At 35.3% G+C, this 20087-nt stretch overlaps 1 protein-coding gene across 2 annotated transcripts in view; it reads right to left on the bottom strand.

The window, feature by feature from the left end:
- Nucleotides 1-663: 663 nt before the first annotated feature.
- LOC138651123 (uncharacterized) overlaps nt 664-20087 on the bottom strand; it is a 49192-nt gene continuing 29768 nt past the window's right edge. For both annotated transcript variants that reach the window (XM_069741121.1, XM_069741122.1), the window contains one exon: nt 664-1040. In XM_069741121.1, coding sequence (XP_069597222.1) covers nt 948-1040 — 93 coding nt within the window. In that variant the 3' untranslated portion in view covers nt 664-947. The remainder of the gene's footprint in view (nt 1041-20087) is intronic.

Here is a 20087-nt window from a genome sequence, read left to right as displayed (position 1 = left end):
TTCAGCACACCCCTGCACCAGACTGGACGACTGAGCTGTCAGTAACTGCATCCCAGGGTTGGAATCGTGAGTGACCCACACTTTATATACTATTTATAAATAAATGAATATAGAATGCGCACAGGCCCCGTGAGCTTTCCCTGTGCAGCCGTCCACCTCGGCAGGGAACCGCAGTCACGTACATGGAGCCACAGGTGACTGTGAATGTCCCCATGCAAAGGAAACACAACTGCTGCAGTGGGGGTCCCAGAGTTCAGACCCCCCCGAGATCATTACATAATGGCATCTCCTCCCAATATGCCATCCCTTGTGTATTCTATATGTGGGAGAGTGGAGTAAGTCGGTGCCAGACCCCCTTGTAGTAATTTATTTGGAGTGAGAACAAAAAACACTAGTCATTTAATTTTAGGGGGAAAAAAAAAGTACAAAAATGAATAAAAAAAATAAAGGGTTAAATATATTTTATCTGAAACACCGCAGCGCTTCACGGAATAGGCTGCAATAATGGAGCTGGCGTCTTCAGTCATTCCCAGGCTGCAGGAATCTTCTATCGATTCCCCTATAACATTTATACCAAGTGATGAGTCTGGATATAAAATGCTGCGGCATAAAAGAAATGCAACAACGTAACACAAAGCAGAAACCATTATTCCCCCGTTTGTTACATTCAATGTTTATTTATTCCGTTTACTATTTGTTACATCATTTATTTATTCCATTTACTATTTGTTACATTCATCATTTCTTACAGTATTCACCAGATAAGACGATCCTTTCTTGGGGCAGTGTCTCCAAGCGACGGTTCTCCAGCTGTTAGGACACTACAACTCCCAGGATGCCCTGACGGCTGAGGAGACCACATATATATATATATACACTTGGGTGAATTGCAATGAAGTTATTTTTTGCTTTGGGCATTTGATGAAACCCGGAGGCAGTGAGCAATCTCATCCAAGTTCTACCTCTCGTTCATAGTCGTAGATGTCTTCCATGTCCTCCACCAGGATCATATGTAATTCCGACAGAATCACTTCCAGAGCCTGAAAAACACAAGTGGGACATAGAATGCGGGAAACCGAAATCTACGAGGAGTCCAAGCGTGTCGGTGAGAGAGGACGCCAGATACCAGGACACCGTCACATCACCCGCTACAGTCTGACACCAGTGTGAATTTACAGCAGCAGAAAACTGAGGCTGATTCTGCCCGGTCCGCGCTGGGATTAGACATTGTCTTCTACCATTCTGGATCATATTCAAAGGGAAAAAATCCCCAAAATACGGCAGAGGCTCATGTTATTCTTAGCTTTAAAAGACGGTTAGGGCTTATACTCAGGGGATGTCTTATTATCCCATGAAACAAGATCCACATTTATTCTAGAGCAAAAAGTCAACAAATACAATCGTATCATCACACACACTACACATACACATGTATATACACACTACACATACACATGTATATACACACTACACATACACATATATATATACACACTGACCATACACATGTATATACACACTACACATACACATGTATATACACACTGCACATACACATGTATACACACTACACATACACATGTATATACACACTACACATACACATATATACACACTACACATACACATGTATATACACACTACACATACACATGTATATACACACTACACATACACATGTATATACACACTACACATACACATGTATACACACACTGACCATACACATGTATATACACACTACACATACACATGTATATACACACTGCACATACACATGTATATACACACTACACATACACATATATATATACACACTGCACATACACATGTATATACACACTGACCATACACATGTACAGGTCCTTCTCAAAAAATTAGCATATAGTGTTAAATTTCATTATTTACCATAATGTAATGATTACAATTAAACTTTCATATATTATAGATTCATTATCCACCAACTGAAATTTGTCAGGTCTTTTATTGTTTTAATACTGATGATTTTGGCATACAACTCCTGATAACCCAAAAAACCTGTCTCAATAAATTAGCATATCAAGAAAAGGTTCTCTAAACGACCTATTACCCTAATCTTCTGAATCAACTAATTAACTCTAAACACATGCAAAAGATACCTGAGGCTTTTATAAACTCCCTGCCTGGTTCATTACTCAAAACCCCCATCATGGGTAAGACTAGCGACCTGACAGATGTCAAGAAGGCCATCATTGACACCCTCAAGCAAGAGGGTAAGACCCAGAAAGAAATTTCTCACCAAATAGGCTGTTCCCAGAGTGCTGTATTAAGGCACCTCAATGGTAAGTCTGTTGGAAGGAAACAATGTGGCAGAAAACGCTGTACAACGAGAAGAGGAGACCGGACCCTGAGGAAGATTGTGGAGAAGGACCGATTCCAGACCTTGGGGAACCTGAGGAAGCAGTGGACTGAGTCTGGTGTGGAAACATCCAGAGCCACCGTGCACAGACGTGTGCAGGAAATGGGCTACAGGTGCCGCATTCCCCAGGTAAAGCCACTTTTGAGCTACAGAGAAGCAGCACTGGACTGTTGCTAAGTGGTCCCCAGTACTTTTTTCTGATGAAAGCAAATTTTGCATGTCATTCGGAAATCAAGGTGCCAGAGTCTGGAGGAAGACTGGGGAGAAGGAAATGCGAAAATGCCTGAAGTCCAGTGTCAAGTACCCACAGTCAGTGATGGTGTGGGGTGCCATGTCAGCTGCTGGTGTTGGTCCACTGTGTTTCATCAAGGGCAGGGTCAATGCAGCTAGCTATCAGGAGATTTTGGAGCACTTCATGGTTCCATCGGCTGAAATGCTTTATGGAGATGAAGATTTCATTTTTCAGCACGACCTGGCACCTGCTCACAGTGCCAAAACCACTGGTAAATGGTTTACTGACCATGGTATTACTGTGCTCAATTGGCCTGCCAACTCTCCTGACCTGAACCCCATAGAGAATCTGTGGGATATTGTGAAGAGAAAGTTGAGAGCCGCAAGACCCAACACTCTGGATGAGCTTAAGGCCGCTATTGAAGCATCCTGGGCCTCCATAACATCTCAGCAGTGTCACAGGCTGATTGCCTCCATGCCACGCCGCATTGAAGCAGTCATTTCTGCCAAAGGATTCCCGACCAAGTATTGAGTGCATAACTGAACATTATTATTTGTTGGTTTTTTTGTTTGTTATTAAAAAACACTTTTATTTGATTGGATGGGTGAAATATGCTAATTTATTGAGACAGGTTTTTTGGGTTATCAGGAGTTGTATGCCAAAATCATCAGTATTAAAACAATAAAAGACCTGACAAATTTCAGTTGGTGGATAATGAATCTATAATATATGAAAGTTTAATTGTAATCATTACATTATGGTAAATAATGAAATTTAACACTATATGCTAATTTTTTGAGAAGGACCTGTATATACACACTACACATACACATATATATATACACACTACACATACACATGTATATACACACTGACCATACACATGTATATACACACTACACATACACATGTATATACACACTGACCATACACATGTATATACACACTACACATACACATGTATATACACACTACACATACACATGTATATACACACTACACATACACATGTATATACACACTACACATACACATGTATATACACACTACACATACACATGTATACACACACTGACCATACACATGTATATACACACTACACATACACATGTATATACACACTGCACATACACATGTATATACACACTACACATACACATATATATATACACACTGCACATACACATGTATATACACACTACACATACACATATATACACACTACACATACACATGTATATACACACTACACATACACATGTATATACACACTACACATACACATGTATATACACACTACACATACACATGTATATACACACTACACATACACATGTATATACACACTACACATACACATGTATATACACACTACACATACACATGTATATACACACTGACCATACACATGTATATACACACTACACATACACATGTATATACACACTACACATACACATATATATATATACACACTGACCATACACATTTATATACACACTACACATACACATGTATATACACACTACACATACACATATATATATATACACTGACCATACACATGTATATACACACTACACATACACATGTATATACACACTACACATACACATGTATATACACACTACACATACACATATATATATATACACACTGACCATACACATGTATATACACACTACACATACACATATATATATATACACACTGACCATACACGTATATACACACTACACATACACATGTATATACACACTACACATACACATGTATACACACTACACATACACATGTATATACACACTACACATACACATGTATATACACACTACACATATACATGTATACACACTACACTTACACATGTATATACACACTACACATACACATGTATACACACTACACATACACATGTATATACACACTACGCATACACATGTATATACACACTACGCATACACATGTATATACACTGACCATACACATGTATATACACACACTGCACATACACATGTATACACACTGACCATACACATGTATATACACACACTGCACATACACATGTATACACACTACACATACACATGTATATATACACTACACATACACATGTATACACACTGACCATACACATGTATACACACTGACCATACACATGTATATACACACTACACATACACATGTATACACACTACACATACACATGTATATACACACTACGCATACACATGTATATACACACTACGCATACACATGTATATACACTGACCATACACATGTATATACACACACTGCACATACACATGTATACACACTGACCATACACATGTATATACACACACTGCACATACACATGTATACACACTACGCATACACATGTATATATACACTACACATACACATGTATACACACTGACCATACACATGTATACACACTGACCATACACATGTATATACACTACACATACACATGTATATACACTGACCATACACATGTATACACACTGACCATACACATGTATATACACACACTGACCATACACATGTATATACACTACACATACACATGTATACACACTGACCATACACATGTATACACACTGACCATACACATGTATATACACACACTGACCATACACATGTATATACACTACACATACACATGTATATACACACTACACATACACATGTATATACACACACTGACCATACACATGTATATACACTACACATACACATGAATACACACTACACATACACATGTATATACACACTACACATACACATGTATATACACACACTGACCATACACATGTATATACACTACACATACACATGTATATACACACTACACATACACATGTATATACACACACTGACCATACACATGTATATACACTACACATACACATGTATATACACACTACACATACACATGTATATATACACTACACATACACATGTATACACACTACACATAAACATGTATATACACACTACACATACACATGTATACACACTGCACATACACATGTATATACACACTACACATACACATGTATACACACTACACATACACATGTATATACACACTACACATACACATGTATACACACTACACATACACATGTATATACACACTACACATACACATGTATACACACTACACATACACATGTATACACACTACACATACACATGTACATACACACTACACATACACATGTATATACACACTACACATACACATGTATACACACTACACATACACATGTATATACACACTACACATACACATGTATATACACACTGCACATACACATGTATACACACACTGACCTTACACATGTATATACACACACTACACATACACATGTATATACACTGCACATACACATGTATATACACACTACACATACATATGTATACACACTGCACATACACATGTATACACACACTGACCATACACATGTATACACACTACACATACACATGTATACACACACTGACCATACACATGTATACACACTACACATACACATGTATATACACACTACACATACACATGTATATACACACTACACATACACATGTATATACACACACTACACATACACATGTATACACACTGCACATACACATGTATATACACACTACACATACACATGTATACACACTGCACATACACATGTATACACACTACACATACACATGTATATACACTACACATACACATGTATATACACACTACACATACACATGTATATACACACTACACATACACATGTATACACACTACACATACACATGTATATACACACTACACATACACATGTATACACACTGCACATACACATGTATACACACACTGACCATACACATGTATACACACTACACATACACATGTATACACACTACACATAAACATGTATATACACACTACACATACACATGTATACACACTGCACATACACATGTATATACACACTACACATACACATGTATACACACTACACATACACATGTATATACACACTACACATACACATGTATACACACTACACATACACATGTATATACACACTACACATACACATGTATACACACTACACATACACATGTATATACACACTACACATACACATGTATACACACTACACATACACATGTACATACACACTACACATACACATGTATATACACACTACACATACACATGTATACACACTACACATACACATGTATATACACACTGACCATACACATGTATATACACACACTACACATACACATGTATATACACTGCACATACACATGTATATACACACTACACATTCACATGTATATACACTGCACATACACATGTATATACACACTACACATACACATGTATACACACACTGACCATACACATGTATACACACTGCACATACACATGTATACACACACTGACCATACACAGGTATATACACACACTACACATACACATCTATATACACACTGACCATACACATGTATACACACTACACATACACATGTATATACACACTACACATAGACATGTATATACACACACTACACATACACATGTATACACACTGCACATACACATGTATATACACACTACACATACACATGTATACACACTGCACATACACATGTATACACACTACACATACACATGTATATACACTACACATACACATGTATATACACACTACACATACACATGTATACACACTACACATACACATGTATATACACTACACATACACATGTATACACACTACACATACACATGTGTATACACTACACATACACATGTATATACACACACTGTCCATACACATGTATATACACACACTGACCATACACATGAATATACACTACACATACACATGTATATACACACTACACATACACATGTATACACACTACACATACACATGTATATACACTACACATACACATGTATACACACTACACATACACATGTATATACACACTACGCATACACATGTATATACACACTACGCATACACATGTATTCACACTGACCATACACATGTATACACACTGACCATACACATGTATATACACACAATGACCATACACATGTATATACACTACACATACACATGTATATACACACTACACATACAAATGTATATACACACACTGACCATACACATGTATATACACTACACATACACATGTATATACACACTACACATACACATGTATATATACACTACACATACACATGTATACACACTACACATAAACATGTATATACACACTACACATACACATGTATACACACTGCACATACACATGTATATACACACTACACATACACATGTATATACACACTACAGATACACATGTATATACACACTACAGATACACATGTATACACACTACACATACACATGTATATACACACTGACCATACACATGTATATACACACACTACACATACACATGTATATACACTGCACATACACATGTATACACACACTGACCATACACATGTATACACACTGCACATACACATGTATACACACTACACATACGCATGTATATACACACTACACATACACATGTATATACACACTACACATACACATGTATATACACACTACACATACACATGTATATACACACTACACATACACATGTATACACACTACACATACACATGTATATACACACTACACATACACGTGTATACACACTACACATACACATGTATATACACACTACACATACACATGTATATACACACTACGCATACACATGTATATATACACTACACATACACATGTATACACACTGACCATACACATGTATACACACTGACCATACACATGTATATACACACACTGACCATACACATGTATATACACACTACACATACACATATATATATATACACACTGACCATACACATTTATATACACACTACACATACACATGTATATACACACTACACATACACATATATATATATATACACTGACCATACACATGTATATACACACTACACATACACATGTATATACACACTACACATACACATGTATATACACACTACACATACACATATATATATACACACTGACCATACACATGTATATACACACTACACATACACATATATATATACACACTGACCATACACGTATATACACACTACACATACACATGTATATACACACTACACATACACATGTATACACACTACACATACACATGTATATACACACTACACATACACATGTATATACACACTACACATATACATGTATACACACTACACTTACACATGTATATACACACTACACATACACATGTATACACACTACACATACACATGTATATACACACTACGCATACACATGTATATACACACTACGCATACACATGTATATACACTGACCATACACATGTATATACACACACTGCACATACACATGTATACACACTGACCATACACATGTATATACACACACTGCACATACACATGTATACACACTACACATACACATGTATACACACTACACATACACATGTATATACACACTACGCATACACATGTATATATACACTACACATACACATGTATACACACTGACCATACACATGTATACACACTGACCATACACATGTATATACACACACTGACCATACACATGTATACACACTGCACATACACATGTATACACACTACACATACACATGTATATACACACTACGCATACACATGTATATATACACTACACATACACATGTATACACACTGACCATACACATGTATACACACTGACCATACACATGTATATACACACACTGACCATACACATGTATATACACTACACATACACATGTATATACACACTACACATACACATGTATATACACACACTGACCATACACATGTATATACACTACACATACACATGAATACACACTACACATACACATGTATATACACACTACACATACACATGTATATACACACACTGACCATACACATGTATATACACTACACATACACATGTATATACACACTACACATACACATGTATATACACACACTGACCATACACATGTATATACACTACACATACACATGTATATACACACTACACATACACATGTATATATACACTACACATACACATGTATACACACTACACATAAACATGTATATACACACTACACATACACATGTATACACACTGCACATACACATGTACATACACACTACACATACACATGTACATACACACTACACATACACATGTATATACACACTACACATGCACATGTATACACACTACACATACACATGTATATACACACTACACATACACATGTATATACACACTGCACATACACATGTATACACACACTGACCTTACACATGTATATACACACACTACACATACACATGTATATACACTGCACATACACATGTATATACACACTACACATACATATGTATACACACTGCACATACACATGTATACACACACTGACCATACACATGTATACACACTACACATACACATGTATACACACACTGACCATACACATGTATACACACTACACATACACATGTATATACACACTACACATACACATGTATATACACACTACACATACACATGTATATACACACACTACACATACACATGTATACACACTGCACATACACATGTATATACACACTACACATACACATGTATACACACTGCACATACACATGTATACACACTACACATACACATGTATATACACTACACATACACATGTATATACACACTACACATACACATGTATATACACACTACACATACACATGTATACACACTACACATACACATGTATATACACACTACACATACACATGTATACACACTGCACATACACATGTATACACACACTGACCATACACATGTATACACACTACACATACACATGTATACACACTACACATAAACATGTATATACACACTACACATACACATGTATACACACTGCACATACACATGTATATACACACTACACATACACATGTATACACACTACACATACACATGTATATACACACTACACATACACATGTATACACACTACACATACACATGTATATACACACTACACATACACATGTATACACACTACACATACACATGTATATACACACTACACATACACATGTATACACACTACACATACACATGTACATACACACTACACATACACATGTATATACACACTACACATACACATGTATACACACTACACATACACATGTATATACACACTGACCATACACATGTATATACACACACTACACATACACATGTATATACACTGCACATACACATGTATATACACACTACACATTCACATGTATATACACTGCACATACACATGTATATACACACTACACATACACATGTATACACACACTGACCATACACATGTATACACACTGCACATACACATGTATACACACACTGACCATACACAGGTATATACACACACTACACATACACATCTATATACACACTGACCATACACATGTATACACACTACACATACACATGTATATACACACTACACATAGACATGTATATACACACACTACACATACACATGTATACACACTGCACATACACATGTATATACACACTACACATACACATGTATACACACTGCACATACACATGTATACACACTACACATACACATGTATATACACTACACATACACATGTATATACACACTACACATACACATGTATACACACTACACATACACATGTATATACACTACACATACACATGTATACACACTACACATACACATGTGTATACACTACACATACACATGTATATACACACACTGTCCATACACATGTATATACACACACTGACCATACACATGAATATACACTACACATACACATGTATATACACACTACACATACACATGTATACACACTACACATACACATGTATATACACTACACATACACATGTATACACACTACACATACACATGTATATACACACTACGCATACACATGTATATACACACTACGCATACACATGTATTCACACTGACCATACACATGTATACACACTGACCATACACATGTATATACACACAATGACCATACACATGTATATACACTACACATACACATGTATATACACACTACACATACAAATGTATATACACACACTGACCATACACATGTATATACACTACACATACACATGTATATACACACTACACATACACATGTATATATACACTACACATACACATGTATACACACTACACATAAACATGTATATACACACTACACATACACATGTATACACACTGCACATACACATGTATATACACACTACACATACACATGTATATACACACTACAGATACACATGTATATACACACTACAGATACACATGTATACACACTACACATACACATGTATATACACACTGACCATACACATGTATATACACACACTACACATACACATGTATATACACTGCACATACACATGTATACACACACTGACCATACACATGTATACACACTGCACATACACATGTATACACACTACACATACGCATGTATATACACACTACACATACACATGTATATACACACTACACATACACATGTATATACACACTACACATACACATGTATATACACACTACACATACACATGTATACACACTACACATACACATGTATATACACACTACACATACACGTGTATACACACTACACATACACATGTATATACACACTACACATACACATGTATATACACACTACGCATACACATGTATATATACACTACACATACACATGTATACACACTGACCATACACATGTATACACACTGACCATACACATGTATATACACACACTGACCATACACATGTATATACACACTACACATACACATATATATATATACACACTGACCATACACATTTATATACACACTACACATACACATGTATATACACACTACACATACACATATATATATATATACACTGACCATACACATGTATATACACACTACACATACACATGTATATACACACTACACATACACATGTATATACACACTACACATACACATATATATATACACACTGACCATACACATGTATATACACACTACACATACACATATATATATACACACTGACCATACACGTATATACACACTACACATACACATGTATATACACACTACACATACACATGTATACACACTACACATACACATGTATATACACACTACACATACACATGTATATACACACTACACATATACATGTATACACACTACACTTACACATGTATATACACACTACACATACACATGTATACACACTACACATACACATGTATATACACACTACGCATACACATGTATATACACACTACGCATACACATGTATATACACTGACCATACACATGTATATACACACACTGCACATACACATGTATACACACTGACCATACACATGTATATACACACACTGCACATACACATGTATACACACTACACATACACATGTATACACACTACACATACACATGTATATACACACTACGCATACACATGTATATATACACTACACATACACATGTATACACACTGACCATACACATGTATACACACTGACCATACACATGTATATACACACACTGACCATACACATGTATACACACTGCACATACACATGTATACACACTACACATACACATGTATATACACACTACGCATACACATGTATATATACACTACACATACACATGTATACACACTGACCATACACATGTATACACACTGACCATACACATGTATATACACACACTGACCATACACATGTATATACACTACACATACACATGTATATACACACTACACATACACATGTATATACACACACTGACCATACACATGTATATACACTACACATACACATGAATACACACTACACATACACATGTATATACACACTACACATACACATGTATATACACACACTGACCATACACATGTATATACACTACACATACACATGTATATACACACTACACATACACATGTATATACACACACTGACCATACACATGTATATACACTACACATACACATGTATATACACACTACACATACACATGTATATATACACTACACATACACATGTATACACACTACACATAAACATGTATATACACACTACACATACACATGTATACACACTGCACATACACATGTATATACACACTACACATACACATGTATACACACTACACATACACATGTATATACACACTACACATACACATGTATACACACTACACATACACATGTATATACACACTACACATACACATGTATACACACTACACATACACATGTATATACACACTACACATACACATGTATACACACTACACATACACATGTATACACACTACACATACACATGTACATACACACTACACATACACATGTATATACACACTACACATACACATGTATACACACTACACATACACATGTATATACACACTACACATACACATGTATATACACACTGCACATACACATGTATACACACACTGACCTTACACATGTATATACACACACTACACATACACATGTATATACACTGCACATACACATGTATATACACACTACACATACATATGTATATACACTGCACATACACATGTATACACACACTGACCATACACATGTATACACACTACACATACACATGTATACACACACTGACCATACACATGTATACACACTACACATACACATGTATATACACACTACACATACACATGTATATACACACACTACACATACACATGTATACACACTGCACATACACATGTATATACACACTACACATACACATGTATACACACTGCACATACACATGTATACACACTACACATACACATGTATATACACTACACATACACATGTATATACACACTACACATACACATGTATATACACACTACACATACACATGTATATACACACTACACATACACATGTATACACACTACACATACACATGTATATACACACTACACATACACATGTATACACACTGCACATACACATGTATACACACACTGACCATACACATGTATACACACTACACATACACATGTATACACACTACACATAAACATGTATATACACACTACACATACACATGTATACACACTGCACATACACATGTATATACACACTACACATACACATGTATACACACTACACATACACATGTATATACACACTACACATACACATGTATACACACTACACATACACATGTATATACACACTACACATACACATGTATACACACTACACATACACATGTATATACACACTACACATACACATGTATACACACTACACATACACATGTACATACACACTACACATACACATGTATATACACACTACACATACACATGTATACACACTACACATACACATGTATATACACACTGACCATACACATGTATATACACACACTACACATACACATGTATATACACTGCACATACACATGAATATACACACTACACATTCACATGTATATACACTGCACATACACATGTATATACACACTACACATACACATGTATACACACACTGACCATACACATGTATACACACTGCACATACACATGTATACACACACTGACCATACACAGGTATATACACACACTACACATACACATGTATATACACACTGACCATACACATGTATACACACTACACATACACATGTATATACACACTACACATAGACATGTATATACACACACTACACATACACATGTATACACACTGCACATACACATGTATATACACACTACACATACACATGTATACACACTGCACATACACATGTATACACACTACACATACACATGTATATACACTACACATACACATGTATATACACACTACACATACACATGTATACACACTACACATACACATGTATATACACTACACATACACATGTATACACACTACACATACACATGTGTATACACTACACATACACATGTATATACACACACTGTCCATACACATGTATATACACACACTGACCATACACATGAATATACACTACACATACACATGTATATACACACTACACATACACATGTATACACACTACACATACACATGTATATACACTACACATACACATGTATACACACTACACATACACATGTATATACACACTACGCATACACATGTATATACACACTACGCATACACATGTATTCACACTGACCATACACATGTATACACACTGACCATACACATGTATATACACACACTGACCATACACATGTATATACACTACACATACACATGTATATACACACTACACATACAAATGTATATACACACACTGACCATACACATGTATATACACTACACATACACATGTATATACACACTACACATACACATGTATATATACACTACACATACACATGTATACACACTACACATAAACATGTATATACTCACTACACATACACATGTATACACACTGCACATACACATGTATATACACACTACACATACACATGTATATACACACTACAGATACACATGTATACACACTACACATACACATGTATATACACACTGACCATACACATGTATACACACTGCACATACACATGTATACACACTACACATACGCATGTATATACACACTACACATACACATGTATATACACACTACACATACACATGTATATACACACTACACATACACATGTATATACACACTACACATACACATGTATACACACTACACATACACATGTATATACACACTACACATACACATGTATATACACACTACGCATACACATGTATATATACACTACACATACACATGTATACACACTGACCATACACATGTATACACACTGACCATACACATGTATATACACACACTGACCATACACATGTATATACACTACACATACACATGTATATACACACTACACATACACATGTATACACACTACACATACACATGTATACACACTACACATACACATGTATACACACTACACATACACATGTATATACACACTACACATACACATGTATATACACACACTGACCATACACATGTATATACACTACACATAAACATGTATATACACACTACACATACACATGTATATACACACACTGACCATACACATGTATATACACTACACATACACATGTATATACACACTACACATACACATGTATATATACACTACACATACACATGTATACACACTACACATAAACATGTATATACACACTACACATACACATGTATACACACTGCACATACACATGTATACACACTACACATACACATGTATATACACACTACACATACACATGTATACACAGTACACATACACATGTATATACACACTACACATACACATGTATACACACTACACATACACATGTATATACACACTACACATACACATGTATACACACTACACATACACATGTATACACACTACACATACACATGTACATACACACTACACATACACATGTACATACACACTACACATACACATGTACATACACACTACACATACACATGTATATACACACTACACATGCACATGTATACACACTACACATACACATGTATATACACACTACACATACACATGTATATACACACTGCACATACACATGTATACACACACTGACCTTACACATGTATATACACACACTACACATACACATGTATATACACTGCACATACACATGTATATACACACTACACATACATATGTATATACACTGCACATACACATGTATACACACACTGACCATACACATGTATATACACACACTACACATACACATGTATACACACACTGACCATACACATGTATACACACTACACATACACATGTATATACACACTACACATACACATGTATATACACACACACTACACATACACATGTATACACACTGCACATACACATGTATATACACACTACATATACACATGTATACACACTACACATACACATGTATATACACTACACATACACATGTATATACACACTACACATGTATATACACACTACACATACACATGTATACACACTACACATACACATGTATATACACACTACACATACACATGTATACACACTGCACATACACATGTATACACACACTGACCATACACATGTATACACACTACACATACACATGTATACACACTACACATAAACATGTATATACACACTACACATACACATGTATACACACTGCACATACACATGTATATACACACTACACATACACATGTATACACACTACACATACACATGTATATACACACACTACACATACACATGTATACACACTACACATACACATGTACATACACACTACACATACACATGTATATACACACTACACATACACATGTATACACACTACACATACACATGTATATACACACTACACATACACATGTATATACACACTGCACATACACATGTATACACACACTGACCATACACATGTATATACACACACTACACATACACATGTATATACACTGCACATACACATGTATATACACACTACACATTCACATGTATATACACTGCACATACACATGTATATACACACTACACATACACATGTATACACACACTGACCATACACATGTATACACACTGCACATACACATGTATACACACACTGACCATACACAGGTATATACACACACTACACATACACATGTATACACACTGCACATACACATGTATATACACACTACACATACACATGTATACACACACTGACCATACACATGTATACACACTACACATACACATGTATATACACACTACACATACACATGTATATACACACACTACACATACACATGTATACACACTGCACATACACATGTATATACACACTACACATACACATGTATACACACTGCACATACACATGTATACACACTACACATGTATATACACTACACATACACATGTATATACACTACACATACACATGTATATACACACTACACATACACATGTATACACACTACACATACACATGTATATACACATACACATACACATGTATACACACTACACATACACATGTGTATACACTACACATACACATGTATATACACACACTGTCCATACACATGTATATACACACACTGACCATACACATGAATATACACTACACATACACATGTATATACACACTACACATACACATGTATACACACTACACATACACATGTATATACACTACACATACACATGTATACACACACTACACATACACATGTATATACACACTGCACATACACATGTATACACACTACACATACACATGTATACACACTACACATACACATGTATATACACTACACATACACATGTATATACACTACACATACACATGTATACACACTACACATACACATGTGTATACACTACACATACACATGTATACACACTACACATACACATGTATATACACACTACACATACACATGTATATACACACACTGACCATACACATGTATACACACACTACACATACACATGTATATACACACACTGACCATACACTTGTATATACACTACACATACACATGTATATACACACTGCACATACACATGTATGTACACTACACATACACATGTATACACACTACACATACACATGTATACACACTACACATACACATGTATATACACACTACACATACACATGTGTATATACACACTGCACATACACATGTATATACACTACACATACACATGTATATACACACTGCACATACACATGTATATACACACACTACACATACACATGTATATACACACACTACACATACACATGTATATACACTGCACATACAGTTATAGGAAAAAGTTTGGGCACCCCTATTAATCTTAAGCTTAATGTTTTATAAAAATTGTTTTTTTTGCAACAGCTATTTCAGTTTCATATATCTAATAACTGTTGGACACAGTAATGTTTCTGCCTTGAAATGAGGTTTATTGTACTAACAGAAAATGTGCAATCTGCATTCAAACAAAATTTGACAGGTGCATAAGTATGGGCACCCTTATCATTTTCTTGTTTTAAATACTCCTACCTACTTTTTACGGACTGTCTAAAGCACTTTTTGGGGTTTTCTAACCTCATTGAGCTTTGAACTTCATAGCCAGGTGTATGCAATCATGAGAAAAGCTACTTAAAGTGGCCACTTGCAAGTTATTCTCC

This window comes from Ranitomeya imitator, chromosome 10 (genome assembly GCF_032444005.1).
Source record: "Ranitomeya imitator isolate aRanImi1 chromosome 10, aRanImi1.pri, whole genome shotgun sequence".
In the NCBI taxonomy this organism is placed as follows: Eukaryota; Metazoa; Chordata; class Amphibia; order Anura; family Dendrobatidae; genus Ranitomeya; species Ranitomeya imitator.
Note: the sequence above shows the minus strand (reverse complement) of the source record. Positions and strands in the feature narration are given on the sequence as shown.